This window comes from Pipistrellus hanaki (assembly GCF_964339955.1).
Source record: "Pipistrellus hanaki genome assembly, chromosome: 16".
NCBI classification, from domain to species: domain Eukaryota; kingdom Metazoa; phylum Chordata; class Mammalia; order Chiroptera; family Vespertilionidae; genus Pipistrellus; species Pipistrellus hanaki.
The window spans coordinates 2,672,071-2,697,601 of NC_140518.1; the positions used below are offsets into that span (position 1 = coordinate 2,672,071).

Sequence of the window (25,531 nt, forward strand, 5' to 3'; positions counted from 1 at the left end):
GCGCGTTCCAAGCCGGGAGCCAATCAGGACGACTGTTTCTGAGCTGGGCCCCGCCCCTCACCCAGCGCTCGCGCTACGTCATTACCGCCCGACGGAAACACCCGATTGTGGTGTCCAGCTGGTTGGCTTCTCAGAGTTGGCGGTGGCGATGGGGGTGTTGGAGTAGTTCCGGAGCCTGCAGGCGGCGGCCGCCCCCCGAACGAGAGCCCTCCGCTCCAGGGCGGCCCGCGGCCAGCTCTGATATCCTGGGGTGAAGCGGAGTGGGGGCTCAGAGACGGAAAGGGGAGGAGCTCTCACCCTGGGAGTTGGGAAGAAGGGATCCGGTCCTCGGGGGAAAGAATGGGACTCATGGCTATGCTTATAGAAGGAGCAGGGGGTGGATCTTATTTTTTAAAAATATATTTTATTGGTTTTTTTACAGAGGGGAAGGGAGAGGGATAGATCGATGAGAGAGAAACATTGATCAGCTGCCTCCTTGCACACCCCCTACTGGGGATGTGTCCGCAACCAAGGTACATGCCCTTGACCTGAATCGAACCCGGGACCTTTCAGTCTGCAGGCCGACGCTCTATCCACTGAGCCAAACCGGTTTCTGCAGAAGGTGGATCTTAGACAATTCCACCTTCTCCAAACGATTCAGAAGACGTTTGCGTTTCTGCTCGTCTGATTTCTAGCTTCTCTGTGCATACGGTGGCCCGGGATATATTATAGTTCAGTGTTTTTATTTTCACTGCTGTGAAAGTGGAGATGTTAATTATTGGTGTATTACTTGAAAATTATATATTGCTTGAGTAATCAAGCAAATTTATACTAATGAGAAAAAAATAAGCAGTATTTTAAAAACAGAACAGGGTTTCTGTCACAACCCTGTGATCACACCTTTGCCTTAACCTTTGGCTACTGTCTGTCGCTAAGATGACCACCCACCACCGTTCCTCTCCCTTTGACCCTGAGCATCGAGTCCGGAGCACACTGAAGAAGGTCTTCGGGTTTGACTCCTTTAAGACACCGTTACAGGAGAGTGCCACCATGGCTGTAGTGAAAGGTAATGAGTCCACACTTCCTGGGCTTACATGGACCCCGGCTCTACCATAGCACTGTCGTCCAGCACCCTCCTGACCCCTCCCACCTCCCACCCTTGGTCCATAATTGGTTTTGGAAATCTGATCGATCCCACACTTGCAGTTTTACGGGCAGAGCCACCCAACTGTTCTGTTTCTTACATTGCATAGGCAGAGCTACAGACTGTCTTTGAAAACAGGTCATCGATGCCTATTGGTTTGTGTGGGAGTGGCCGCAAAGGCCTCAGCCAGTCGCTGACCTAGGTCATCCCTTTGTTAAAGACTGAGTGGCCTGGGTCCCAACTAGGGAAGGATTCATAATTATTATCAGCTTGGAGATTTGTGGACAAATGGAGGTTGTCAAGAGGGGAGCAGCTGTGTACTGTTAACTGCACTGTGATGTTTATAAACAAGACATCTGAGTGATGTTGCTTCCATGTCTACACAGATACCCACACTCATGCAGAAGCATCAGCTTTTGTGGCTACTTAGTTCAATCTTCTACATCCTAGCAGACTCAGACTTCTTACCATTGTAGTTGTTACTGCCATGACCAGAAATGGTTTGTGTGCTTTTCCAAATGTCCCTGTGTCCCTTTTCATAGAAAGGATGGGAGGGGAATTAATATATTGAGACACCCTCCCGCCCCGCCCCCCTCCCACTCCCTACCCCCGCTAGGGCTTTTCCTACACTCTCGCTTAATTTCCAATAGCCTCGATGAAGGAGAGATACAAGGCAGGAAGCACTGAGACGCTGTCTTCTTGTGTCTTTTCAGGAGACAAGGATGTTTTCGTGTGCATGCCCACGGGGGCAGGTAAGTCCCTCTGCTATCAGCTGCCTGCTCTGCTGGCCAGAGGCATCACCGTGGTCATCTCTCCCCTCATTGCACTGATTCAGGTGAGGCTTAGGGCCATGAAGGTTGTTTAAATCGCTGGAAATTTCACTTCTGCTTTCTTTGGTCTTTTGCCGCTTACATTCTTTGATTTGCTTATCCCCCTCTCTACTGCGTTTCTAAATTGCCCATATGTGGGCTTCTCCACTAGTGCGTAGTACTGCGTGGTCTCTTACCTTCATGTGTTACTTTTTGTCCAGACGGACATGGAACTGTCGTGCACACGCTTGCAGATGGGTAGAGTGCTAATTGATGCGGTCGGGTGGGGGTGGGGGGCGCCGATCTCTGGTGTCCTGCTTTGTTCTGGCAAGGGTGCACCTAGGATAGAAAAACGGTGAGGGGCCGATTGGGATGTTGTTAACACCTGCTCTCGGCCAGAATCAGAAATGAGGAAGTGTAGCCGTGTACTAGTGGTTAAGAGCTATCAACTGTGAAGAAAGAGACAGGAAAGAACGATAAGAGTGCTTAATGGGTGGTTGCTGGGGCTTTATGTGCATTCATCACACCTTTGAGACAGAAGGTTTCATTCTCACGACAATCCTATTAGGGGTCACTATTTTATAGGAGGGAGGGAGAGAAAGAGAGAGAGAGAGAGAGAGAGAGAGAGAGAGAGAGAGGGAGAGAGAGAGAGGAAATGGACAGGCTAAGCTTAAGAACCAGCCCTAAAGCATGTGGCAGGTAAGTGAGCAAGGATTGAATCCAGGTCTGTCTGCCCGGCCGGTATGGCTCAGTGGTTGAGAGTCAACCTATGAATCAGGAGGTCAATGGTTGATTCCCTGTCAGGGCACAAGCCCGGGTTGTGGACTCAGTTTCTCATAGGGGGCTTGCAGGAGGCAGGCAGTCAATGATTCTCTTTCATCATTGATGTTTCTCTCTCTCTTCCTTCTCTGAAATCAATGAAAATATATTTAAAAATAATCTAGGTCTGTCTGGCTCCAGAGAGCCATGTCCCCTTCAGTCCTCCTTGCAGGCAGAGAAAGGACGCATTGGAGGGTGGGAAGAGGGCGCTGGATGACTGGGAAATAGCCCTGAGATGCTGAGGGCTCGTTGACTTCGCTCAGTGCGTTTCCCCTTCTGCCCTCAGGACCAGGTGGACCACCTGCTGGCCCTGAAGGTGCGAGTGAGGTCCCTGAACTCCAAGCTCTCGGCGCAGGAGAAGCAGGAGCTGCTGTCCGACCTGGAGCAGGAGAAGCCCCGGACCAAGCTCCTGTACATCACGCCGGAGATGGCGGCCTCCGCCTCCTTCCAGCCCACCCTGAACTCGCTGGTGTCCCGCCACCTGCTCTCCTACCTGGTGGTGGATGAAGCTCATTGTGTTTCCCAGTGGGGACACGACTTCCGCCCCGACTACTTGCGCCTGGGTGCCCTGCGCTCCCGCCTGGCACATGCCCCGTGTGTGGCGCTGACCGCCACGGCCACCCCGCAGGTCCGGGAGGATGTGTTTGCGGCTCTGCACCTCAAGCAGCCGGTTGCTGCCTTCAAGACCCCCTGCTTCCGGGCCAATCTCTTCTATGACGTGCAGTTCAAGGAGCTGCTTTCCGATCCCTACGGGAGCCTGCGGGACTTCTGCCTGAAGGCGCTCGGCCAGAAGGCTGGGAAAGGGGTGAGGGCACCGAGCTGGGAGCACAGAGCTGGGGAGCACAGAGCTGGAGAATACAGAGCTGGGAGCACAGAGCTGGGAGCACAGAGCTGGGGAGCACAGAGCTGGGAGCACAGAGCGGGGGAGCACAGAGCTGGGGAACACAGAGCTGGGAGCACAGAGCTGGGATTGCTTGTCTAAGACCTTGGCTTTTCCTGGCTTTCTTAGCCCAGACGAGCTGTAGCTGCTTAAAGCACAGACTCGTCCCTCTGGCTTCCTGGCCTTGTCCCCTCACTGGGCGTAAATCCTCTGGCTGTGGCCTCTGCAGACCTGGTCTGGGTTTGAGGGAGGAGCAGAGGAGTTTGGTTGGCCAGGCCCCGGGAGGGCTGAGCCACTTCGGTCCTGCTCTGTGAGGGGCAGAGCCCTGCTGGGTGGCCTGCCTCAGGGAGACTGGGGCTGATGGGAGACTGTGCAGAGCTCCTGCTACGGAGGCCGCAGGACGATGGGCTGATGGCTCGCTTTCCCAGCGCTGGTTTCCTTCCCGTGTCCTGTCTCCGCCTTCAGGTGCTGTCCGGCTGCGGCATCGTCTACTGCAGGACCAGAGAGGCTTGTGAGCAGCTGGCGATAGAGCTCAGTTCCAGGGGGTTGAGTGCCAAGGCCTACCACGCAGGTGAGGGCCGCCTGGGCCACGTGGTCCCTCCACTCTCAGGCCTCTTGGCGCATTTCTTGTTCCCGGGGCCCCTGAGAAATCAGATGGTCTGACGTCAGTCCTCGCTTCCCGGGCAAAGCTAAAGTGGTTCCCTTAAGTCCACAAGAAGGTGTCTGGCCAAGAACGGGGTCTAAAATGAGACTGGGACTCTGAACGCTCTCTCTCATCCTGTGCCCAGCAGCGGGGAGCAGTGGGTACGGCCCAGCTGCTGGCGGTGTGGAAAGAGCACCGGCTCTGGAGGCCAGCGGACCTGGGTTTGAACCTCGGCTCTAACCTTCACTGAGAACACAGCCGGGGCCTTTATGTGTATTAGCTCAGGCTCAGAGAGGCTAAGTGCAGGAAAGTAATGAATTCAGGGTGTGCACAGTGTCAAACCCAAGGCAGACCCCAAGAGAACCCAGGGGAAATGCGAGCTCCCTTCTCCCCTCCCCCCCTCGTAGGGCTGAAGGCCTCCGGAAGGACGCAGGTGCAGAACGAGTGGATGGAGGAGAAGGTCCCCGTCATCGTTGCCACCATCAGCTTCGGGATGGGAGTGGACAAAGCCAACGTCAGGTGAGCTCTGGTCAGGGCCCGGCTCGGGTGGGCTGCCAGGAGGACCAGGTCCCTGCGTTCCTCCTAGCGCCAGCGGGCCCTGTGGGAGGTGGAAGGAACCATCCTAACCTGCTCCCCGCGGGAAGCCGGAGGGAGAGTGCTTTTCCCACCCGCTGGTTACTGCCGGCTGACGGGCCGGAGGAGACGGACGGCCGGCCTCCGCGGCCCCGCTGGCGGCCGTTGGGTCTGGCCTGGGGGAGACGTTTGGGCTGCAGACCGAAGCGCTGGGTTCTGGATAACCCCAGCAGCGGTCAGTGCACGGCTTACGGAGCTCTTCTGCACACACCGTCTTGCTGTACCAGCCACACCTCACCCTGCGGTCCACTCTGCCTGCTCGCCCACCCAGCCCTGCTCAGTGGCACGCCCTGCTCCACCTGCTCAGAACCACTCCTCCCTCGGTCTCCTGCCTCGCCTCATGCCGCTTGCCCTTTGGGTCCTGCAGATTTGTCGCCCACTGGAATATCGCCAAGTCTATGGCTGGGTACTACCAAGAGTCTGGCCGCGCGGGCAGGGACGGGAAGCCCTCCTGGTGCCGCCTCTATTACTCCAGGAGCGACCGGGACCAAGTGAGCTTCCTGGTCAGGAAGGAAGTAGCAAAACTCCAGGTAAGTCCCAGGCAGTAGGAGCCCTTTCTATCCAAGCTCACCACTCCGATTTCGCGCAGCTTGAATCCGAACTCAGGTGGAGACTCTGTAAATGGGAGGGGCGCTTCTGGGGCCAGACGGTATAGCAAGGGGGAATTGTACGTTGGTTGATGGGCATTGCAACAAGTTGGTTAGACTCTTTTCTTTTTAAGATTTTAAAATTGATTTTTAGAGAAGGAGGGGGAGAGAGAAACATCCATGTGAGAGCAAAACATCAGCCGTCTGCCTCCTGCACGCCCCCTACCAGGGATCGAGCCCACAACCCACACATGTGCCCCGACAGGATATCGAATTGGCAACTTATCGGTGCATAGGACAACGCCCAACCAACTGAGTCATACCAGCCCGGGCTAGACTTCTCTCTTTATGTTACTTTATCTTACTACTGTCTTGTGTGTGCATGCTATTTCTCATAGTCAAGATCAATCCTGCCTTGTTTTAATCAGCATTGTTACATAAGCACTTTCTCATATTTTTATATAAGTTCTTTTTCTTTTTAGTCTTAAAAAGAAAACTGATCATGCATTCTTTGTACAGAGCTTAGAAACAGACCCACGTATATAAGGAAAATTGATGTCACACAGGTAGCATTGCAAATCAATAGAAAAAGGAAGGGAAGAGGCTATCAAGATTTGAAAAGCAGAAACCATCAAGGAAGATACTCTTATTTGACTAAATTCAAACTAAAAATTTCCATAAACACAGTGATAAAGGAGCCATTGCTGGGGAAGTATTTGCAGCATACGTAAGTGACTGAGCACGTAGGGAACTCTTACCGGTGAGGGAAAGGTGGCTGCTGGGAGCAGGAAGTCGGAGTGTCACAGGGAAGGAAACCGGACTGGTGAGCGTGGGAAGAGATGCTCGCCATCACGGAGGGACGGGAGAAACGCAGGCTGGGTGACGAGCTGCTGACGCCCACCAGAGCGGCAGCCATGGAAACCCTCTGTGGGGACGTGGGGAGGGTGACTCACAGTGCTGTCAGGAACGGAAACTCGTACGGCTGCTTCGAAGAGAGGAGGTGATAACACGTAAGGAGAGGATGCTGTGCTCTGATTCGGTAACCCCACGTCTGCGTAGACTACCTGTCAGGTGTACAGGGAGGTACAGGGATACTGGCTGCAGCACCTAATAGTCAGACTCTTCCTCTGTAGAGCATTGGATAAGAAAACAGTGGGTTAGTCACAGGGGAACGGGCTAGAACAGAGAAAAATGACCCAGGAAATCTACGTGAATCAACGTGGATAAATCCCCCAAAGCATAATGTGTGAAGTTGCAAAAGAATACATGTTGCCAAAACCGGTTTGGCTCTGGATAGAGCGGGCCTGTGGACTGAAGGGTCCCAGGTTCAACTTCAGTCAAGGGCATGTACTTTGGTTGCAGGCACATCCCCAATGGGGGGGGTGCAGGAGGCAGCTGATCGATGTTTCTCTCTCATGGATGTTTCTAGCTCTCTATCCCTCTCCCTCTCTGTAAAAAAAAAATCAATTAAAAATATATACGTATATAAAAGAATACATGTAGAGTTTTCCTAAAGAATGATGAAACACAAGTACTTATTTCCAGTCCCACTAAAAGGACAACAGAACTACACACACACACACACACACACACACACACACACACACGGGGATAAGGAGGACAGGAAAGAAGACACCAGGAGATAGGAATGTCAATGCATGTCTGCCCATTTATAAGAATTTATAAGCAAACCTGGCGAGCCCTAGCTGGTTTGGCTCGGTGGGTAGAGCATTGGCCTGTGGACTGAAGAGTCTCAGGTTCAATTCCAGTCAAGGGCACATACCTGGGTTGTGAGCTTGATCCCAGTAGGGGGCGTGCAGGAGGCAGCCGATCAATGTTTCTCTCTCAGCATTGATGTTTCTCTCTCTCCCACTCTGAAATAAAAATTTTTAAAAAATTAAAAAAAGAAAACCTGGCAAGACGGATGAATGTAAGACCTATTTTTAAAAGCAGCAGCTTTTCTGTGCATTAGCATAAGTACCTAGGAATGGAAATGAAAAAGAAACCATAAACTAAATAGATCTGGAGAAATATAGAATGTGGAAGGCAAACAAAAGGCTGGAGTTGAGACTGAATAGAGAGCTTCCACGCCCTGCACAAAACCAAGGACATGAGAAAGCTCATCTGGAGACGGCCATCAGTGACCACATACATGCCATCTCAAGTGAAGGGTCTGGCACGTGTGTGGCCCGGGGACGGGCCCGCGTCCCCCTTAGGTACCCAGGTAATGTTGGTGCGCCGTCAGGTTTGGGACTCTGTTTTGTAAGTGGCTTTCTTACTCTCATTTGATGTTTTTCTCTCATTCTTTGAGCTACAAGGTAGTTCACTTATGTAAGTCTTGTGCTAAATGGTCGTTGCCTTTTTTAAACTGGATTTATTGGGGCGACATTGGTTGATAAAATTATAGGGGTTCCAGGTGTCCAGTTCTGTGACACATCACCTGCACGTTGTATTGTGTGTTCACACCCCAAGCCAGGCCTTCCTCGAAACCCCCCCTCCCTCCTCCCCCCCCCCCCTTCCCCTCTGGTCACCACCAGACCAAATGTCGCTTCTTGTCTCCAGGAAAAGAGGGGGCACAAAGCCTCTGACAAAGCGGCCCTCCTGGCCTTCGAGGCCTTGGTGACCTTCTGCGAAGAACTGGGGTGAGTAACTCATCCGCGTGTTTCCTTACAAAATGTCACTGCGATCTTTGCCACGCCCCGCACCCACTCCTTAACCAGCTAACGTGGGGCCACTCTGGCCACCAGGGACCCTGCCTGCACGGGGGGTCTCCGGCCAGGCAGCCTGGAAGTCGGGACCCTTTCTTTCTCGGAAGGCCCCAGAAACGGACGGCGGGAGGACCGTTGAGTGTTTTGGGTCGTCGTCCATCCACCCTGCTTTCCCCCCCCTTTGGAATGGCTGGCCCCGTGAGCAGCTCAGGCCTGAGCCCCTGGCATGGTGGTCATCATTGCCACTGAGCAGGGCCTCTGGCTTCACTGGAGAACAGGCATGTGGCGGGGCTTCTCTCTCGGCGGGGGTGAGTGACGGGCTTGGCGAGAGATCAGCTTCCCTCCCCTCGCCAGCCTGCCCGCTGGGAACTCACTCAGTGTCTAATCCGCATGTGCTGCCCGCGGGCCGCCAGGAGCCGGGAGCAGCGGTGACCGGCAGGGGCAGCCGGCAGGTTCCGAGCCCGGCCGCTGGGAGCAGTGCGGGCGGGACGTCCAGGGGGCTCTGGACAAGCTGGGACCCCCTTGCACTTGTTGTTAGCCCTTCGGTCTAAACGCTCCTCCGTCCTCCGCTTCCTGAGCTACGGCCATGGGGAGCGTTCGACTATTCGTGACCCGGCTCTTTACCTCCTGGTGTCAGAAGAAATGGCCGTTAGGTTTGAAGCGACCTCCGGCCTCCAGGCCTCCCTGTGTTTTGGCCTCGATTGAACTGGGCTCTGGGGAGCCGTGGGGGACTCAGTGGTGAGCACACGGACCTGCTGATAGGGGGCTCGGCTCAGTGAGCAGACAGACGCTATCAGAGAATCACATAAAATGTATAATCCAGGCTGTCAGGGGCTGTGAGGGGAAGGTCCGCGGTGTTCGGGGAGGGTAGGACAGGTGGCCCCCCTCCTGGGCCCCGAAAGGCAGGTCATGACTCTTCGGACGGGTCCGCCTTCTCAGGCAGCGGGAGTGTCCCAAACACGATGGCGAACAGCATGAGCAGCAGCACGGTGATGACGAAGATGCTGATCACGGCCAGGCCGCCCTGGTCCCAGGGGTTCTGCCAGAACTCTTCCTTCCAGAGGCGCCTCTGGTCCCCGGCCAGTATGTCCATGCGGACCTGAGGGCACAGAGGCGCTGAGGGCAGGGCCTCTCCGACCCGCCCCGGGCGCCGGCCCGCCCCAGGTTCACCCGCCCGGCCATCTCCAGACCGCAGAGGCAGAGGCGAGAGCAGGACTTCGCCTCCCAGCCTGAGACCTGCTCGGCTAAAGCTTCGCTCTAGTCCTGTTTTCCTGCCTCGATGGGCAAACATTGGGAGCATTTTGAGAGATCAGCATGGCTGCGGAGGAGTGGACAGCCCGGAGCGGGGCCCTCCAAAAACAGCCTGCAGCCAGCAGAAGGAAGGAGTCTTACCTGACTCTGCGGTTAATACTCCTGAGTCCTGAGAGGGCGGACGGGGTGACCTTTAGGAGCCCACACTTAGGGGCACCAGCTGGAGAGGCCAGCAGGTGACCAGAGCTGTGCTCTGACTCAGAAGCAGCTGATGGGAGGAAAAGGTGTCCTCAGTGCCAAGTGGCCCTGACCAGACCTCATTGCTGTCACAAAGGTGGGCCAGAGCCCGTTGCCTAGCAACTTCCGGTCCCTTTCTGCCATTCACACTTCCTCCCTCAGCTGCATTCTGTCCTTCTCTGATGTCATGGAGTCGGGGGGAAGGAAGGGGGGACACGGCGCTGCTCAGGGCACAGGTGTGGAGCTGTCCTGGCTAAGAGAAGTCAGCCTTGGGTGAGTAGGGGAGGAGACTGGAGCCAGGGCCCTTGCCCCAGGCCTTCCATCCCCTCCGGAAGCGGGTCCTGCCTCCCTCTGGCAGGATGAGCTGTGGCCTGGGGCTGGAACCACCCCTCAGGCTCCCTCCTGCGGGGCAGGGCCAATGGGTAACTGCGCCTCCTGCTGGCACCTCCTGGAACCCCTCTCTGGGCGGAAGTGCTTATCCCCATGGAGGCTGTGGGTGCTGTGGGCCTACCTTCTCCCGGGCCTTTGTCTGCAGCCGCTTTGTGTGGTTGGCTGCTGCCCACGGGTGTGACAGGCAGCTAGGAAGCGGGAACGGCCGGTGCCCTGGCATGGGATGCCTGGCGGCCACCGCTCACTCCACAAGTCGGGTGTCCAGCTCTGCTGTGCCAGGCACTGCTGCCCAGCCTGAGTCAGAGAGGCGGGCCCTCCCAGAGCTGACATTCTAGCGCCCTGTCCTCACCGGCTTGTAGGACCACCGTCCTAGGAGCTTTTCTAAGCGCCTGCCCAGCCGGGCTCCTCCCACTGACTCACTCCCTGGGCGTGTCCCCTCCGAAGAGCTGGCCAGGTGGTGCGGATGTGCAGCAGGTGCAAGTCCCTCTGAGCAGCATGGGCTGCACTGACCAGGCCCACCTGACTAATGCCCGTGGCCTGCTCACCGCTCCCGGCCCTGGGCGGGTCTGTAGAATGCCCTGCACTTCCGCTCCATCCGTGAAGTCGATGCTTACCAAGAATCAGCCGGTCATGCCGAACCTGTTTGTGGCGGTTGTCATTGTAATTACATAATTGCGCTTAATGTTACGTGGAAAATGAAGCAACAGGGATAGCCGAAGCCCCAGTTTCACAGCTGGGGACGGGCACGCGCATAGGGCCAAGGAGTGAGAGTGCTGGGTGTGAACTCCGCTCCGGAGCCGCGCGGACCTCAGTGCTTGGGGAGCCGTCTCTCCGTCACTGCCTCTCTGACCGCTCTGGTGGGACCCTGCAATCCCTCACCTATGTTCCCGCCCATATACCGCCGCGGTGCAGACGGCTGTGCACGTTCTGTGCAAATGCAGGAGGATCTCCCACTCGGGGGTCTCTGGAGGTGTTTTTATGTTCTTGCTCTGCTTCCACGAAACCAATGAGACAACCCAGGAGCTCTGGGCAGCGAGCCACACGCCCAGGGGACCCTGGCCACCGGCGTCAGGAAAACCATTGCTTTCACCAGCTTTTTCAGTCACTTGCTGGCCCCGACCAGAACATGCTGCTCAGGGGACCCCGTGGAGAGCAGTGGGCCGGGAGGGGGAGCGGTGCTGGTGCCTGTGGGAGCCTGGCCGGGGCCTGAGGGGACGCCCCGGGGGAGAGATGTTTGCAGGGACACACCGCGGCTAGGTCACACCTGGAATTGGGAGCTGAGTTCTGTGGCAGGCGGCTGGCCCCGAGGACGGTGAGGGAACTGTCTTCAAGGACGAATTGGTTCGCCTCAGTGTTTTATGGTCTGGAACTGGTTTTACCCACAGCAGATAGGCTCGTCGCCGGAAAGGTTTGGTTGTGATTGCTTTCGGTGGTTAATGTTTGAGAGACAGGTTGCAGGACCAAACCGGTTTGCGGGCTCTGCGCCACATTTTGCAGAGCCTTCAATGAGACTCCTGCACGGGTGGCTGCACGGTGGCGTCTGAAAAGGCACGTTGTACAGACGGTGGCTGCACGGCCTTCAGTGCAGAGCGAGCCCTTTTGGGGAACTGAGAGCTCAGGGGCCACGGGGAGGCCCGGAGAGCCTGCTGGGCGCGCTGAGCCCGCCTCAGACACGGGCAGCGACCGCAGGCGGCCGCGGCTGCGGCGCGGTCCAGGGGCTGCGGTCCAGAGGGGAATGGAGAAGTGTTGGTCTGGAGTCAGCCAGACAGTCTGGTCTCGGAGCCCAAGACAACCTGAAGGCGCCCCTTCCAGGGCCACCCCCCATCCTGCTGTGCCTGTTTCTCCTTTCCCACCACAGGGGGCTGGGGGTGGGATTGATGCCGTCTGTCCATCCCACCTGCCCCAGAGACACCCAGGCTGGCAGCTGCCTTCACTGACGCAGCTCTGGGTGTGATTGAAGCCAGCCTGGGGCTTGGCCCGATTGGCAGGGGGTGGGGAGGGCTCAGGGTGTGCCCTTTTGCCAAGGAATGGGGAGGAGCCAGCCCCCTGAGGACAGGGACATGTCTTGTTTGGACACAGCAGTTAGTACTGTGTGGCCCAGAGGAGAAAAATGCAAATAAACCAGCCCGCCCGCCCGCCCGTCAGCACCGGGGCTGTCCCTGTGTCCTCACCTCCTGGCAGCTGCACCAGGAAGCGAGGCTCTTTTCTAACAAAGAGGCCTGTGCTCAGCCACCCCCAGGAAGGACATCCTTCATGTATGTGTGTGTGTATGTGCACATATGTATGTTTTTGCATGTCATCCTTCACAGGGGCCATGCTCATCTTCTCTGTGTTGTTCCAGTTTTAGTGTCTGTGCTGCCAGGCGAGCACGGAGGGGACACCTCCATGCGGGTGAAGTCGCAGGGACTGGCCGCTGGCTGTTGGAGCAGCTCCTGGCCCGGGGCTTCCTGGGGACCCTCCAGCCGGTGTGGAGGCGGTGGTGCCGGGACTGAGGGAGCAGGGCCTCCCCCCCCCCTCACCTTCCTCCTGGAATTTTCCTTCCAGGAGCGAGGCCTGATTGGCCCCACCCGCTCAGGGAGGTTATTCGGAGACAGTTGGGGTGTGGGGTTTGGGATGTGGGGTTTGGTGGAGGTGAAGGAATCAGAGCTGAGGGTTGGGGGGTGGCAGTGGGGGCTCTGTGGCCGGGGGCAGGGGGGCGGGGAGGGGGGAGGCTGGCCCGGAGGCGGCTCTGCCCTCTGCAGCTGGCTGAACGTAGACACATTATCCAGCGTCACTAAGGCTCAATTTTCTCGTCTTTAAAAAGCGGGTGCTAGTGTTATCTGCAGCTTTGTCATTGCGATGATTACATGATGCCGCAGACTCTTACGACAGTGCCTGAGCACCCGCCTGTGAGCCTCTGGGTTTCTGTTGCCTTTATGGCCGCACCATCGTCCCTGTGTCATCAGCTTTCTGAATCCCATTCTTCAGGGAGGGGGGGTGGGTTGAGAATTCGGCAGATCTTGGATTTCTTTTACTTTGTACAGACGCACTTCCTCTCTGAATCTTCCATCAAAACCAAACCCACAAGTCCCTGGACACCAGGAAGTGAAACAGCCAGAGAGCTTCCCCGCCCGCCTGCCAGCTGGAGGGGGCGGTGGTGGCAGAGCTGGGTCCCCTCCCCACCCCGTTTCCTGGGCCACGGGCTCCTGCCCTCAGGCGGCCAGAGCATGGGCTGCCCGGCCGAGGTGACAGAGGCACACGCACACCTCTGTGGCTCTGGGGACCAGTGGGGACGGAGGAGCCTCTGCCTCCTTGCGTCATCCTGGGCTTGCACCCCCGTGCCCTGTTCTCTGGGAGAGAGCGGACTGAGGTGCAAGCGGGACATCTGCAAGCTCTTAGCACGTGTCCTGCGCTGAGCCAGTGCTGGACAGGCCATCTCTGTCATCCTGAGCGCGCCCAGGAGCAGTGACAGGACTAGCCCTTTTCCCAGGGAGCAAGCGCGGCTGGGGCAGGGTGCCTCACTGACCTGCGTTCCAGCTGGAGGCTGGCGAGGGTTTGAACCGGGCATCGGGCACACAACGGGGCAAGGGCGAGGGCGTCGGGATGCAGGCGTGGACAGAACTGGGGCGGGGCCCCTCTCTTTCTCGGCAGTTGGGGAAGACCAGAGGCCCGAGCCTCCAGCACGCAGGTGCGGGCTCAAGTTAACGGCAGTGGTGGCTGCCGAGTGGCCTTGCGGAGCCAGCACCTGCCTGGGATGTCCATCGCTGCCCAGTGGGCGCCTGGAGCCGGAGCCCTCAGCCGCTGGTGGTGACAGGCATCGCCCGGCCCCGGCCTGGTCCCCCTGCATCCCGCTGCGTGGTCCTCCCGCTCTCTCGGGCACAGGAGCGCACTGGCCATGCCCTGGTATCTGGCATGCAGCGCTGCTCACGCACAGAACCCAGCCCAGCGAGTCTGATGCCCGGAAACATAATGCAAAAGCTTTTACTGGGAAAGAAACAGGCAGACCCTGGGCCGGGATGCTGACACGCTCCCTCTGGCGGGGGGCAGGGCCCAGGAGCCCTTCACAAAGTCCCTGCGCCTGGGCGGCTCCTCTTGGCGTGGTCTGGTCAGCAGAACCCCAAGGCCAGCTGCCCCAGGTGCGGGCTGTTCTCCGTCGAGGTTTGGGGACCCCGCTTTCTTGTTTTGCTAAAAAGTGCAGGTAGCCAGGATCCCCGGTGGTGGGCTCTGTCCTTGAAATGGCGGCTCCTCCTCGGCACCGCGCTCACTGCGGGGGGAGGTCCTGTGACCGTAACGGCCCTGGCTTCCTTGACAAGCCCCCACGTGCCGGGTCCGGGTCCGGGTCCGGGTCCGGGTCCTGGGCGGGGCCAGAGCCGCGGCCACGGACTTGGTCTCGAGGAGTCAGGGCTGGGGGCCAGGCCGACACCGGGCGCGGCGTCAGTCTCCTCCAGCTTCTCGGTCAGCCCCCCGGCCTCATGGCGGGGTCACGGGCCGCACCCGGGCCTTCCTGGCCCGGGGCTCGGGGCAGCAGCACTGCGTGCAGCAGCAGCTACAGGCCACCACCAGCAGCAGCAGCACGGTGCCTGGAGACGGGACAGGCAGAGGGCACCGAGCTCCGAGGTGGGAAGAGAAGGAACGCCCACCTCTTCCCCACAAGCCCCCCTGGAGGTGTGCGGGCCTCTGCCCAGAGCCGGGCACGCTGGGCAGAAATGCCCTGGATCTCCATGCGGCCCTGGAGCCGGCCCTCCTCCCCGTGGCACCTCCGCCGCCTCCAGAGCTCTGGTCCCTTCATCCCCGGGCAGGATGCTGGGTGCCTCGGGTCCCCGCACCGCCCAGCCCCTCCTGGGAGGCATGTCCCGGGACCAGGGGAAATGCCTGTTTCCCCCAAGGCACTCTGCCTCCCCTCCTCTGCCTGGGAGACCCGAGCCACCCCGTCAGCCCCCCAAACCCCCAGTCAGCACCGTGGTCCCCCCTCCCGGGTGCAGGAAGAGCCGAGGAGAGCCGGAGCCCGACTGACCTGTGAAGAGGACGATGACCGAGAAGGCCACGATCTCCACGGGCTCGGCCTGTGGCAGCCTCTGCAGCTTCAGCAGCAGCCTCTCCCCCACCCAGCGCATCTCCTGCAGGAAGTCTGCGGCCCCCATGCCGGGCCGCTCCGGCTCCGCCGGGGTGCTGCAGAGACAGAGCACCGAGTCCCCACGGGCGGCGGGCGGCTCCGAGATCCTCCCTCCCTCCCCTGGGCCGCGGAACGGGTTTGTCAGGTCTCACCCTGCCCCACTCAGCACACCTGGCGGCTCAGGAGGGAGGGAGCCGTGGGCCCCCGCTCAGCAGTGGTCCCCAGCGCCCCGCAGCTGGCACTGCCCGGGGGGAGGGAAGCTGGTGATGGCGGCTGAGGGGTCTGCCAGCTGCCGAGGTTGGCCGTTGTCTGTGTTGGGGTGACTTCGCGCTCACATTGCTGGGTCTCAGACACCAGTCCTAGGTTTCGCAGGTGCCCTGGACGGGCGGCTCCCCTGGAGGCCCTGGGTCACTCAGGACCGGGGTGCCGGCAGGGAGAACGGGGCCGAAGCGAAGGGCCAGCGTGCCTGCACGGGCGTGTTGTTGGACAGAGGCCCCGCCCTCCGCCTCACCTGGCCTCTTAGGACAGGGCAGTGCCATGTGCCACCCCAGCCTGAACCTGCTCTCCAAGGCAGCTGTATGCCAGGGCGGCTGACAGGTGGCCGGGGCTGAGCCAGACCTTGGGCTCTGGTGACTGCGCCGCGTCCGGGGGTCAGCCAGGGGTTGTCCGGGGCGGCTGTGGTGCCTGCACAGAGCCGCCCTCTGCCCTGGGCCGCCTCCAGGTCCTCTGGCGGTTTCGCCAGCTGCCCGCCGTAGCTCTGTGTGTCCCGTCTTGGATTTGAAGCTGCCCCTCTTCCTGCTTCGGCGACTGATGTTTCCTCTGAGTCTCTCTCGTTACGGGAGGAAGAGGTGCCAGAGTTTCGGGGCTGGGGGGGGACTGGCCACCTGGCAGCACAGAGCCTGGCACTGGGAGGAGCCCAGCCCCTGGGGCTCCCCCTGGGCGGGGTCTGGCCAGCGCAGGCGAGTGGAGGTGGCTGTGGGGTAGGACCTTCCTGCAGCACCCGGGCAGTTTCACTGCGTCCTTCCTTCCGGCATGTTTATGGCGTGGGAGGGGCGGGAGGGAGGCCGGCTGGGGACGGAGCCGTTTTAAGTGATGCTGGGGCGGCAGGCGGTGATGGCTCCGTGGGAAACGAGCTGCTCTCCTGTCTAATGCGGGACCTTCCTTCTCTCAGCCCCTCCAGGGGCAGCCGCTTCCGCAAAGGCGATTGGGACCCGGTTCCAAAGGTGCGGAGGCGCGGACGCCCAGAATGCCACAGGCATCACTCCTGCCTCCCTTCTTTTACAAATGGGGAAACTGAGACCCGAGAGAGGAAGTGACTTCCCGAGGTCACCGGCCGGACAGGTCTGACCAGCCCTCCCTGTGCGCCCCACCCTGCCTCAGCGGAGGCCCGTCGGCAGCTCCTCTCTGACCAGCGAGCTAACCGCCCACGGGCCGCGCACAGCCCAGCGGGGGCTCGGCTCGGTGCCCTGGGCCCTGGGGAGCGGGTGGGCTCTGTGGGGCGGCCGGAGCACTGCTTTCGCCAGACCCGGCTCCCCCAGGCCCGCCACCCCTGCTCTGAGAGAAGGTCCTCCATGTTCCTCCCAGGGCCATTCTCCGGTGGTCACTGCACCGCTGTCCCCCATTGACCCAGGACAGGCCGCTCCCTCGCTCCGAGGCCGGTGGGCACCCCGCCCCAGGTTCCCTCCCTCGGGTCTCATTCCAGGGGGAAGGCACTGGGTTGAGGAGCCTTCTCCCTCCCTCTTCGTCCACACTCTCGGCTTTTCCAGCCTGCTTGGCCCGGTGCCGGCACTGCCTAATGTATCCATCAGACACGCTCCTTACGCAGTGGATGGAGGGCCGGGGGAGCGCTTCCCTGGTGCTCCCACCCAAAGCCCCAGGAGGGCGCAGAGGGTGTGGCGTGGAGGCCGGCGGAGGGGCGTGGGGAGGAGGGAGGTAGCCGGCTTGGGAAAGGCCGGGTTTGTTGATCCGAAGCCTCAGCTCTAAAGTCAGCCTCCTCCCGGGATGTCAGAGTCAGAGAGCGCAGACCCCTGCCCGGAGGACCCGGCCCCCCAGGGGGACTGGGCAGCAGCAGGCGTGGACCGGGTGGCATGCTGGCCTTGCCCCAGGGCCTCTGGAGACCAGAGCTGGCCAGCCTCGCCCATCGGGGCTGCTCCCTGGGCCCATCTGCGCCGGAACAGGCGTGGGGCTGCTGCCTGGCCGGAGCCCCACAGCAGCCCAGCTCCTCAGCTTGGGCTGGAGCAGGAGCTCCGTGAGGGCCCCCGGGAGCTGGAGGGCCCGTTCCTGAGGGGGAGCGGCACATTCCGGCCGGTCCGCGTCCTCCCAGTGGGCTATTTAAAGCCACGGCCAAGGGGGCGCCAGCCGGCAGCGTCAGGTGACCACGAGCTGCCGCTCCAGCTGCCGCTCTGGAGGGAGCCCTGGGGACAGGGGTGCTCCCGGCTGGTTGGAGGGCGGGGGGCAGGCCAGTCTAGTGGGGCTACTGAGAATTCTCCGTCTTTCTGAACTTTCTGTCTCCGGCCTCCAAATTCTGTAAAACTACCTTCCGCCTATGGACCAGGGAACGAGTCCCTCCCAACCCCGTGCTGGGGGGGATGGGGACGGGGAGAGGGCAGGGCGTCAGAAGCAGCCAGAACAAGCGTTGGCCCTTTTTGGACCTTCCCAGGGTGCTCCCCGTTGGAGCCGTCGGCGGGGGCGGGTGGGGGGGTGAGCAGAGCAGAGGGCAAGGCTGGCCGAGCTGGCCGGACGGGACACATTCCTGAGTGTGTCATCTGGAACAGACAGCCTTGCAGCCGAGCGGCCAGGCGGCCAGACACCTGCCACTGGGACACAGCCTCCCTGTTTCCTCCCGCAGGGCTGATACCCCGGCCCCGGGAAGCGGCGGGCCTGTTTGTGACTGATAAGTACAGCTCAGGGCCCGGCTGCCGGCTCAGCCTGTTGTTCTGGGAGCTGGGGGGTTGTAGCCACCCTGCCCCGGGGCATGTCTCATGGAGAAAGAGCTAGAATGAATAGTATCCTGAACGGGTGGGAGGCCTGGGTGGCCAGCAGGGCAGAGGTGCCTGCCCCCCGTGTGCCGCAGGGAGCCGCCCCAGGACACCCCTTTCTGTCTCGGCTCCGTCTTGCAGTGGGACCCTCCCCACCTTACCCGCTGCCTCTAAGCCCAGTGACTTGTCTCCTCCCGTGTGCTGCCCGGGCTGCAGGACCAAGTCTCCCGGCCACCGCCAGGCCAGAGCCCACAGCCTCTGCCTAGAGTCTCCCCAGTCACCGCCAGGCCAGAGCCCACAGCCTTGGACGACCCTTGGCCCCAGGTGGCTGCGGGCCTTGTTTCCCCGTAGACAGGCTGTTTGGGGACACGCCTGCCCGGAGACTTTAACCCTGGCTGGAGGACAGGGAAGTGGAGTGAGCCTGGGGCAGGGCCGCTCTCCATGCTGCCTGGAGGACGGCTAAGGACAGTATTACCTGCGCAGCAGAGGGCCAGGCACTAGGGACCCCCTCTTTGCCGCCCCCCCAACTTCAGCCCCACCGTCCTCTCCTCCCCCCCCACCCTGGCCCGGGTGGGAGACCGGCCCCCTCACTCCTGTGCAGCCTGTAGGGAGATGCGGGCTCGCCGGCTCTCAGTGGCTGAGCCCCGGGCTGAGGTCACGGGTGGTCAGCAGACCAAGCCCCCACGAGAGATGGCAGCGGCGGTGCTGGTAGGGGACACAGGCAGAGCCGCCCGGGCCCGCCACATGGCCGGTGGACCTTGCCCGCGCCTCCTGCGCAGGGGGAGCAGGCCAGGGCGGCGCTGCCTCGGTCCTGGGAAAGGGGAGCTCCGTGGCAGGCGTTCCTCTCCCAAGCCCCATGCCCCGTGGAGGCCCCGAATGGACAGCGCTTACCCTGATGTGCAGAGTAAGCGGCCCTGCCCCTCGGCCCGGCCCGGTGCTGGGCCCTGCAAAGCAGGGAGAGCCCAGGTTGGAACGGGAAGCCAATGCAGACTGGGACCAGGTGTGTCCCCCATGGTGAATGGAGCCCTCGTCCTGCTCTCTTCCCTCCATCCCTCCTCCCGCCCCTCAGCTGTGGCCACTCACCTGGGAGCTCAGGTGCCGGCGCTGCCGCGGCGGTGCCGGGGGCCAGGCAGCCCGGCCCTCCTCCCGGGCCTGCCCTGGGCCTTCCGCACCTCGCCTTGCTGGTCACCTGCCTCTGGCGACCAGTGCTGCTCCCGGTGCCTCTCCCCTGGAGCCAGCGAGCGCTCCTCCTCCCTCCGCGGTGCTGACAGCCAGCTGCTATCTGGGCTTCAGCTTTTTCGTTGTCGGTCGGTCGTCCCGGAGATCCAAGTGTCAAATTACAGGGGCGGCCCCTGGGGGGGAAGCCGGCCACTGCGGGGAGCCACGGGCGGGAGCCTGCCGAGAACTCGCCCTGCCCAGGAGGTCCCAGGAACGGCCCCGCTCCGCTCCGGGCTGTCTCTGGCTTGTTCCTCCTCTTCCTCTCCCTCCTGGTGGGTGTGAGCTAAGCCGTGTGGGCTGGGCCTGGCCGGGAGCTGATGAAGGGGAGGGTTCTCCGTTCCCCAGCCGCGATGACCCCAGGGAGCTTCCCGCCGAGGTGTGGAGTGGGCCGGGCCGGAGGGAGGGAGGCCCGCTCCTGGCTCCTGCCCTCCCCTCAGGAGGGCCTCTGGCTCACATCCCACCACCCCAACCTGCAACCTCAGGCAACTAACTCCCCGCTGGTCCTCACTCCGCCTCTCTAGGGAAAGAGTAAATAGCAGGGGGGGGGGGGGGGAGAGGTGCCCGACCACCCAAGAAGCCAGCCCCACCCCCCACAGGAATTCTGGGGACGGCTCAGGAGTCCCAGTGACCTGGGAGTGGCCGTGCTCGGCCTGCTGGCGGGAGTGTGCCTCCGGCGGGGAGGGGAGAGGACCCTGCCGTCTCCTTGCCAAAGAGCGTGCCAGGCCGTGGCTGCACTCGGGGCCTCGGGCGGCTGCCGGGGCAGGCTCCAGGCCAGGCCGGGCCCTTTGGCATTTGGCTGGTTGTGCCACCCCGTCGACCAGACTGTGCCTGGAACAGGACAGGAGCCCACCCCAGCCTGCGTCTCCGAGCTGTCAATGGAGCCCTTTGAGTGTGAGCACAAAACCCCAGTGAGTCAGGCTTGGGGGAGGGGAGGGGTAAGGAAGCCAACCTTGCGGCCACACCACTTGGATGCCAGGGCCTCCCTGAGGCCGGACAGGCGGCCACTGTGCCGAGGTACCGGCTTTGGCGACAGAACGCGTCACTCATTGGTTTTCGGAGCGGCGCCGGCAGCGCCCTCTGGTGGCCGTCTTGGCCTCCTTGCCTCTGGCCATTCAGCGAGCATCCTCGGCTCAGCTAAGGAAGGCAGCCACACCGGCTTCCCGGGGGCTGGGTGACAGTCAGCTCTTGTTCCTGAAGCTGCTCCTCAGTTCTCAGCTGTTAGGGTTTCTCGCACCAGCTCCTCTTGTCCCTGGGATGGGGCACCTGGACAGCTCTGCCCCCACACACACACACACACACGCACACGCTTGCAGCTGGACTGGCCATTTGTGAGGGACTGGACAGAGCTGAGCAGCTCCTATGAGAGAGGAGTCTGCGATGCTTAACTCATTGTCGACTGTAGCAATGCTCAGCCCGAGCTAGGGACTGCCTGGGCCCTCACCCGTCTCTGCTGTGCTGCCTGCTCCAGGTGCCGCCACGCCGCCATTGCCAAGTACTTTGGGGATGCGCCCCCCGCCTGCACCAAGGGCTGTGACCACTGCCAGAACCCCGCGGCCGTGCGGAAGCAGCTGGACGCCTTGGAGCGCAGCAGCAGCTGGAGCAGGACCTGCATCGGGCCCTCCGGGGGCAGCGGCTTCGACCCCGAGCTGTATGAGGGCGGCCGCCGGGGCTACGGGGGCTTCAGCAGGTGAGGCCCGTGCAGCCGGGGCCCCGCCCACTGGGAACGCCTGGCATTCTTTCCCCGGCGCCACGGCCAGGCCATCCTGCACCATGGGCCACGCTGGGGCTGCCAGGCCTCCCGAGGTGTGGAGGGGGGCAGAGGCCAGGCAGGGCTGCTCATGCCCAGCCTGCCCCCAGGTACGACGAGGGTTCTGGAGGCAGCGGGGATGAGGGCCGAGACGAGGCCCACAAGCGGGAGTGGAACCTCTTCTTCCAGAAGCAGATGAGTCTGCGCAAGGTGAAGGGGTGGGGCCTCTGGGGGCCCAGGTGCTGCCTGCTCGCTCACACCCTCAGCACCCCTTCCCCGGTGCTGACCTGGATGCTGTCCCGCAGCGGGCGGGATGTCTCACCAGCCTTTCCTGTCCTCTTCCAGGGCAAAGACCCCAAGACAGAAGAATTTGTGGCCCCAGGTCAGTGTAGGGGCCGTGGGCTGTTTCCGGGTGTGGAGGGAGGGTGCCTTCTTGGGGGGTCGGGACTCCAGAGAGTATAAGCCCCCCCGCTCCCCCCAGATGAGGACTGTCCGCTGAAAGAGGCTTCTAGCAGGAAGATCCCCAGGCTCACTGTGAAGGTAAGAGGTGGCGGCGCCTCACCCCGGCCCCCGGCCTCAGGCTTGTGTGAGCGCCTTCTCCCGCTCCCCCCCGCAGGCCCGGGAGCACTGCCTGCGGCTGCTGGAGGAGGCGCTGGGCAGCAACTGCCAGGCTGCAGGCACCGCTCAGGGGTGAGTGTCCCAGGTCCCGGGGCCGGGGAGGGTTCTCCACAGCCTGTTCCTGTGGAAGCTGCTGGAACTCTGGGTCCCCAGCCTGTTTGGGGGCTCCCTCTCCTGATTGTGGCCCACCCTACTCCCAGGGGATGCACCCCCTACAGCTCCACCACAGGGCGGGCTCGGTCACCCCGAGGGGCTGCAGGCTGCCCGGGATGTCCAGGTTGGCCCAGAGCCATGTTCAGGGTCCCCCAGGAGCACCCACCCGGAGCTCAGCAGGCAGAGGGCTCAGGTCTGCCCGTCACCTCCACTCCCTCCCTCAGACCGGACCTGCAGGCCAAGGCCGTGGAGCTAGAACATGAGATGTTCCGAAACGCCAAGGCTGCCAACCTGTACAAGGCCAGCGTGCTGAAGAAGGTGGGCGGAGCTTGCTCCCGGTCAGGGTGGGAGAGGTAGCCCCCAGGCTGGCTGCCACCCCCCGGCCCAGGCAGCCCAGAATCCACTCCTCACCAAGCCACTCATTTGGGGGGAGCCCACTCCCCGCTTTGCCAGCCGGAGGCCCTTCTAGCCAAGCCCCTGAGGACTGGACCTTGGCTAGTGTCCAGGCGCCTATGCTCACAGACCACAGAAGCCCGCCTGTGGGGGCCTGGGTGGGGGCTGCGGGAGCCTGTGGGTGCCCAGCATGCCTGCCAGCCTGCCCATCCTGCCCCAGGTGGCCGAGATCCATAGGACCTCCAAGGACGGGCAGCTCTACCACCCAGCAGGCAGTGCCAAGGGCTGCAGTGCCCAGGCCGAGCCCCCAGAGCCCAGTGAGCACGACATCCTGCCGGCCTCCCAGGTGTACTCGGTGAGCGGCCTGGGGAGGGCGCCACTTCCTGTCCTCCAGCTACGGCACAGCCCCGCCTCCCCTGACATGGCAGTCCTGGCGCTGGGGTGCCCCAGGCAGGCCCGTGAGCTTGTCTGCTCCCGCCTGTCTCTCCAGCCCCACGGCCTGACCCTCCCCCACCCTTCAGATCGCCACCGGCACGGCCATACCTGGACCAGCCTGGGAGTGCCCTGGAGGGGCCTGCTGGTCAGCACCCTCTCTCCTCCTCACAGCTCAAACCCAAGCGGGTGGGAGCCGGTTTTCCCAAAGGCTCCATCCCGTTCCAGACGGCCTCGCAGCTGATGGAGGAGATGCGGGCTGGGGGGCAGGCCCCGGGGCCTGAGCGGAGAGGCCAGCAGGAGCCCCCCAGCCCGCCGTGTGGCCTCCAGGATGAGGGCAGCAGTGAGCCTGTCCCCAGGCCCAGCGAGGCCCTCGGAAGCAGTGCTCCTTGTGGGGGGCCCTCCCCTGAGAAGGCAAAGGGCCCCTCGGGGGGCAGTCCCGCGGCCAAGGCCCAGGCCAAGAAGCGGCAGCTCCTGGCCGCGGCGGCCCGCAAGGACTCTCAGAACATCGCCCGCTTCCTCTGCCAGCGGGCTGAGAGCCCGGCTGGCCTGGCTGCAGCCCCAGGGCCCGAGGGTGCCAGCCCTTCCCGTGCTGGGGCGCGGGGAGCCCTGGCTGAGGACCCAGAGACACGGATACGGGAGGAGGATGGAGCCCTGGGACGTTCGGCCGCTCACCCCCAGGCTGCGTGCGCCAGGGAGGGGCCGAGGTGAGGGCCGGGCAGGCTGGGAGCCTCAGGAATCCCCTTCCCTCATGGTCCTCTGTGACCCGCTCCGACAGTGGGCTCTGCAGGCTGCCCAGAGCCCTGACGCCTGCTCTCTCCTCACCAGCGCCTGCCCACTGCGAGACCCGGGGCCCCCGGAAGGCCTCACCCTCCTTGAGGGGGCACGGAGGGGCAAGCGGGCCAGGCCCCAGCAGGTACTGCCAGGGAGGGGGCTGCGGGCCAGGCCCTCTGCTCTGTCTCTGCGTCCAGGGGGGCTGGGCGGGAGCGGGCAGCCCGTGCTGTGGCCAGCCTTCCAGAGGAAGGGGAGGGGCCGGTGACAGGGAGCCAGGAGTGACCCTCCACCATGGCCCTGCCCAGGAGAACCCGGAGAGCCAGGCTCGGAAGAGGCCTCACCCCTCAGCCGGCGCCTCCGTTTTAGCCGAGGCCAACGACAACATCCTGGCCAGCGGTCAGAGCGCCCGGAGCCGCGCGGCCCAGGGCTCCTGCCAGCTTGCGGCCCCGGGCGCCTCCCTGAAGGCGGCGGCGAGCGTTGTGGTCCAGTGCCTGACCCCTTTCTACAAGGAGGGCAAGTTTGCCTCCAAGGTAGGCCAGCGGGTGGGCTCTGCCCTCCCCGGGCCTTGGGCACAGTGGGGGGAGGGCAGGGCAGGGGAGCCGTGGGCAGCAGGCGAGCCCGGCCCCTGCCCGCCCTCGGCTGCCTCGCCCTGTGGCCGTGGCCGTGGCCGTGGCCGCTCGGGGCAGAGCTGGGGTCTGAGCCCTCTCTCTGCTCCTCACTCCACCCGCAGGACCTGTTCAAAGCCTTCGCCCGCCACCTCTCCCATTCACTGGCTCAGAAACCCTCTCCCGGGAGGAGCGGTGAGTGCCTGGGTGCCCGGCCAGGCAGCACTGGGGGCCCTGCAGGGAGGTGACCCTCACACTGGCCCCCCCACCCCCCGACTCTCTAGTGAAGGAGGAGGCCCAGCACCTCATCAAGCAGTTCTTCCGGGGCCGCGCCCGCTGCGAGAGCGAAGCTGACTGGCACGGCCTGTGTGACCCACAGAGATGACCGACTGGTGCCCAGCGGGCCGGTGTCCTCTCCGCATCCCTTCCCCCCTCCCCCCGACTCCTCCGAGGGCCGCTGGGCCGACTCAGGGATGGGCAGGCGGACAGCCTGGGCCGCCAGGGGCATCTCTGCTCAGGGCATCTCTCCTCAGGGTCCTTCCCCTTCCAACCACACCTCGCCGTGGAGATGGCCCCGGTCACCTCCCAAATCAGGGTCAGAGGCCAGAGGTCAGCCCACCTTCCTACATACTTGCAAGGCCTGAGGCCCTCTCTCTCCTGGCCTCACGGAGCTCTGCCTTCGGAGGCCATGGGGGCGTGGCTGCTGCCAGGGGAACAGGAGGAAGAAACGGCCCCTCCACCTCTGGACCCGGGTTGTAAGCCGGGGAGGCCCCCCCGTGCGCGGCGGGGGGCTCCAGGGCAGAGCTGAGGGTGCGGGCAGCGGCCAGCCCCGCTCTCGGCTGCTGCTCGGGAAGGCGCTCCCGGAGGAATAAAGGCCGTTGGGACACGTGCACGCACAGTTTTCTCTCGGGGCTTTATTTCCTCCGCAGCGGCTGCTCCCAGGTCCGGGCTGTGCCACCCTGAGGGGCCAGGTGCCCTCTCCCCCAGACGGGCACATTAGCTGCCCACGCTGAGTTCCCACAGTCCCTTGCGCCCCCAAGGAGGGGTCTTTCTAGTCCCCCTCCCCCCGGTGATGTCCCTGCAGCAGCCCGGCCTGTGACCCCATCCAGCGGGCTGTGCCAGGCAGGGTCCAGAACAGCCCAGCCACCAAGTCCAAACCAACGTGACCTGACAGCACCCAAGGCTGGATCCAGGGGGGCCCTTCCTCCTCTCCACCTCCAGCTCCTGGGGGAGGCGGCCGCTAGGCGGAGCTGTCGCTGCTGCTGAGCAGGAAGGCGATGGTGTGCTGCAGCTCCTGGGCCTGCGGGCACAGGCTGTGAGGACAGCTCCCCCCCCCCCCCGCGCCCCCACCGCCCGCCCGCCCGCACCACGCCCGGGCAGTGGGCATCGGCTGGGCCCAGGCTCCGGGCGTGCCAGCCTCCCAGTGGTCAGAGGCCCCGCC

General features: G+C 62.5%; 3 protein-coding genes across 6 annotated transcripts in view; 1 reads left to right on the plus strand and 2 right to left on the minus strand.

Annotated features, from left to right (window-relative positions):
* The first annotated feature begins 98 nt into the window (after positions 1 to 98).
* Positions 99 to 24,987, plus strand: RECQL5 (RecQ like helicase 5). The gene is made up of 20 exons (XM_084862653.1): positions 99 to 240; positions 902 to 1,045; positions 1,837 to 1,958; positions 3,038 to 3,556; positions 4,097 to 4,202; positions 4,682 to 4,793; positions 5,275 to 5,437; positions 8,057 to 8,136; positions 20,837 to 21,055; positions 21,226 to 21,325; positions 21,461 to 21,497; positions 21,597 to 21,655; positions 21,732 to 21,805; positions 22,111 to 22,204; positions 22,500 to 22,634; positions 22,886 to 23,418; positions 23,540 to 23,627; positions 23,791 to 24,015; positions 24,216 to 24,285; positions 24,375 to 24,987. Exons 2-20 carry the CDS (start codon positions 916 to 918, stop codon positions 24,473 to 24,475), a joined length of 2,967 nt encoding a protein of 988 aa, XP_084718779.1. The 5' UTR covers positions 99 to 240; positions 902 to 915; the 3' UTR covers positions 24,476 to 24,987.
* SMIM5 (small integral membrane protein 5) lies at positions 9,092 to 20,121 on the minus strand. 4 transcript variants are annotated; one of them, XM_084862660.1, is made up of 3 exons: positions 15,074 to 20,121; positions 9,595 to 9,721; positions 9,092 to 9,301 (listed from the first exon to the last, which is right to left on the minus strand). In XM_084862660.1, exons 1-3 carry the CDS (start codon positions 15,198 to 15,200, stop codon positions 9,211 to 9,213), a joined length of 345 nt encoding a protein of 114 aa, XP_084718786.1. In that variant the 5' UTR covers positions 15,201 to 20,121; the 3' UTR covers positions 9,092 to 9,210. The 4 variants fall into 4 exon arrangements, with proteins under 4 accessions (XP_084718786.1, XP_084718789.1, XP_084718788.1 ...); XM_084862663.1 differs by lacking the exons at positions 9,092 to 9,301; positions 9,595 to 9,721 and adding an exon at positions 14,025 to 14,639 and having other exon boundaries at positions 15,074 to 15,228; positions 19,323 to 20,121; XM_084862662.1 differs by lacking the exons at positions 9,092 to 9,301; positions 9,595 to 9,721 and adding an exon at positions 14,025 to 14,639 and having other exon boundaries at positions 15,074 to 15,228; positions 19,234 to 20,121.
* MYO15B (myosin XVB) overlaps positions 24,985 to 25,531 on the minus strand; it is a gene marked incomplete at its 5' end in the record, with an annotated part of 29,302 nt that continues 28,755 nt past the window's right edge. Inside the window, one exon of the mRNA XM_084862312.1 lies at positions 24,985 to 25,390. Coding sequence (XP_084718438.1) covers positions 25,331 to 25,390 — 60 coding nt within the window. The 3' untranslated portion in view covers positions 24,985 to 25,330. The remainder of the gene's footprint in view (positions 25,391 to 25,531) is intronic.

What these genes read in the sequence shown, in the direction of transcription:
- RECQL5 (XM_084862653.1), top strand. Translation starts at nt 916, where the DNA reads ATGACCACCCACCACCGTTCCTCTCCCTTTGACCCTGAGCATCGAGTC. An exon ending in CACCATGGCTGTAGTGAAAG is followed by an intron (nt 1,046 to 1,836) that starts GTAATGAGTCCA and finishes GTGTCTTTTCAG; the next exon opens with GAGACAAGGATGTTTTCGTG. An exon ending in GCCAGAAGGCTGGGAAAGGG is followed by an intron (nt 3,557 to 4,096) that starts GTGAGGGCACCG and finishes CTCCGCCTTCAG; the next exon opens with GTGCTGTCCGGCTGCGGCAT.
- SMIM5 (XM_084862660.1), bottom strand. Translation starts at nt 15,200, where the DNA reads ATGGGGGCCGCAGACTTCCTGCAGGAGATGCGCTGGGTGGGGGAGAGG. An exon ending in GGTCATCGTCCTCTTCACAG is followed by an intron (nt 9,722 to 15,073) that starts GTCAGTCGGGCT and finishes TCCTCCCATCAG; the next exon opens with CTGCTTCTGAGTCAGAGCAC. An exon ending in AGTATTAACCGCAGAGTCAG is followed by an intron (nt 9,302 to 9,594) that starts GTAAGACTCCTT and finishes CTGTGCCCTCAG; the next exon opens with GTCCGCATGGACATACTGGC.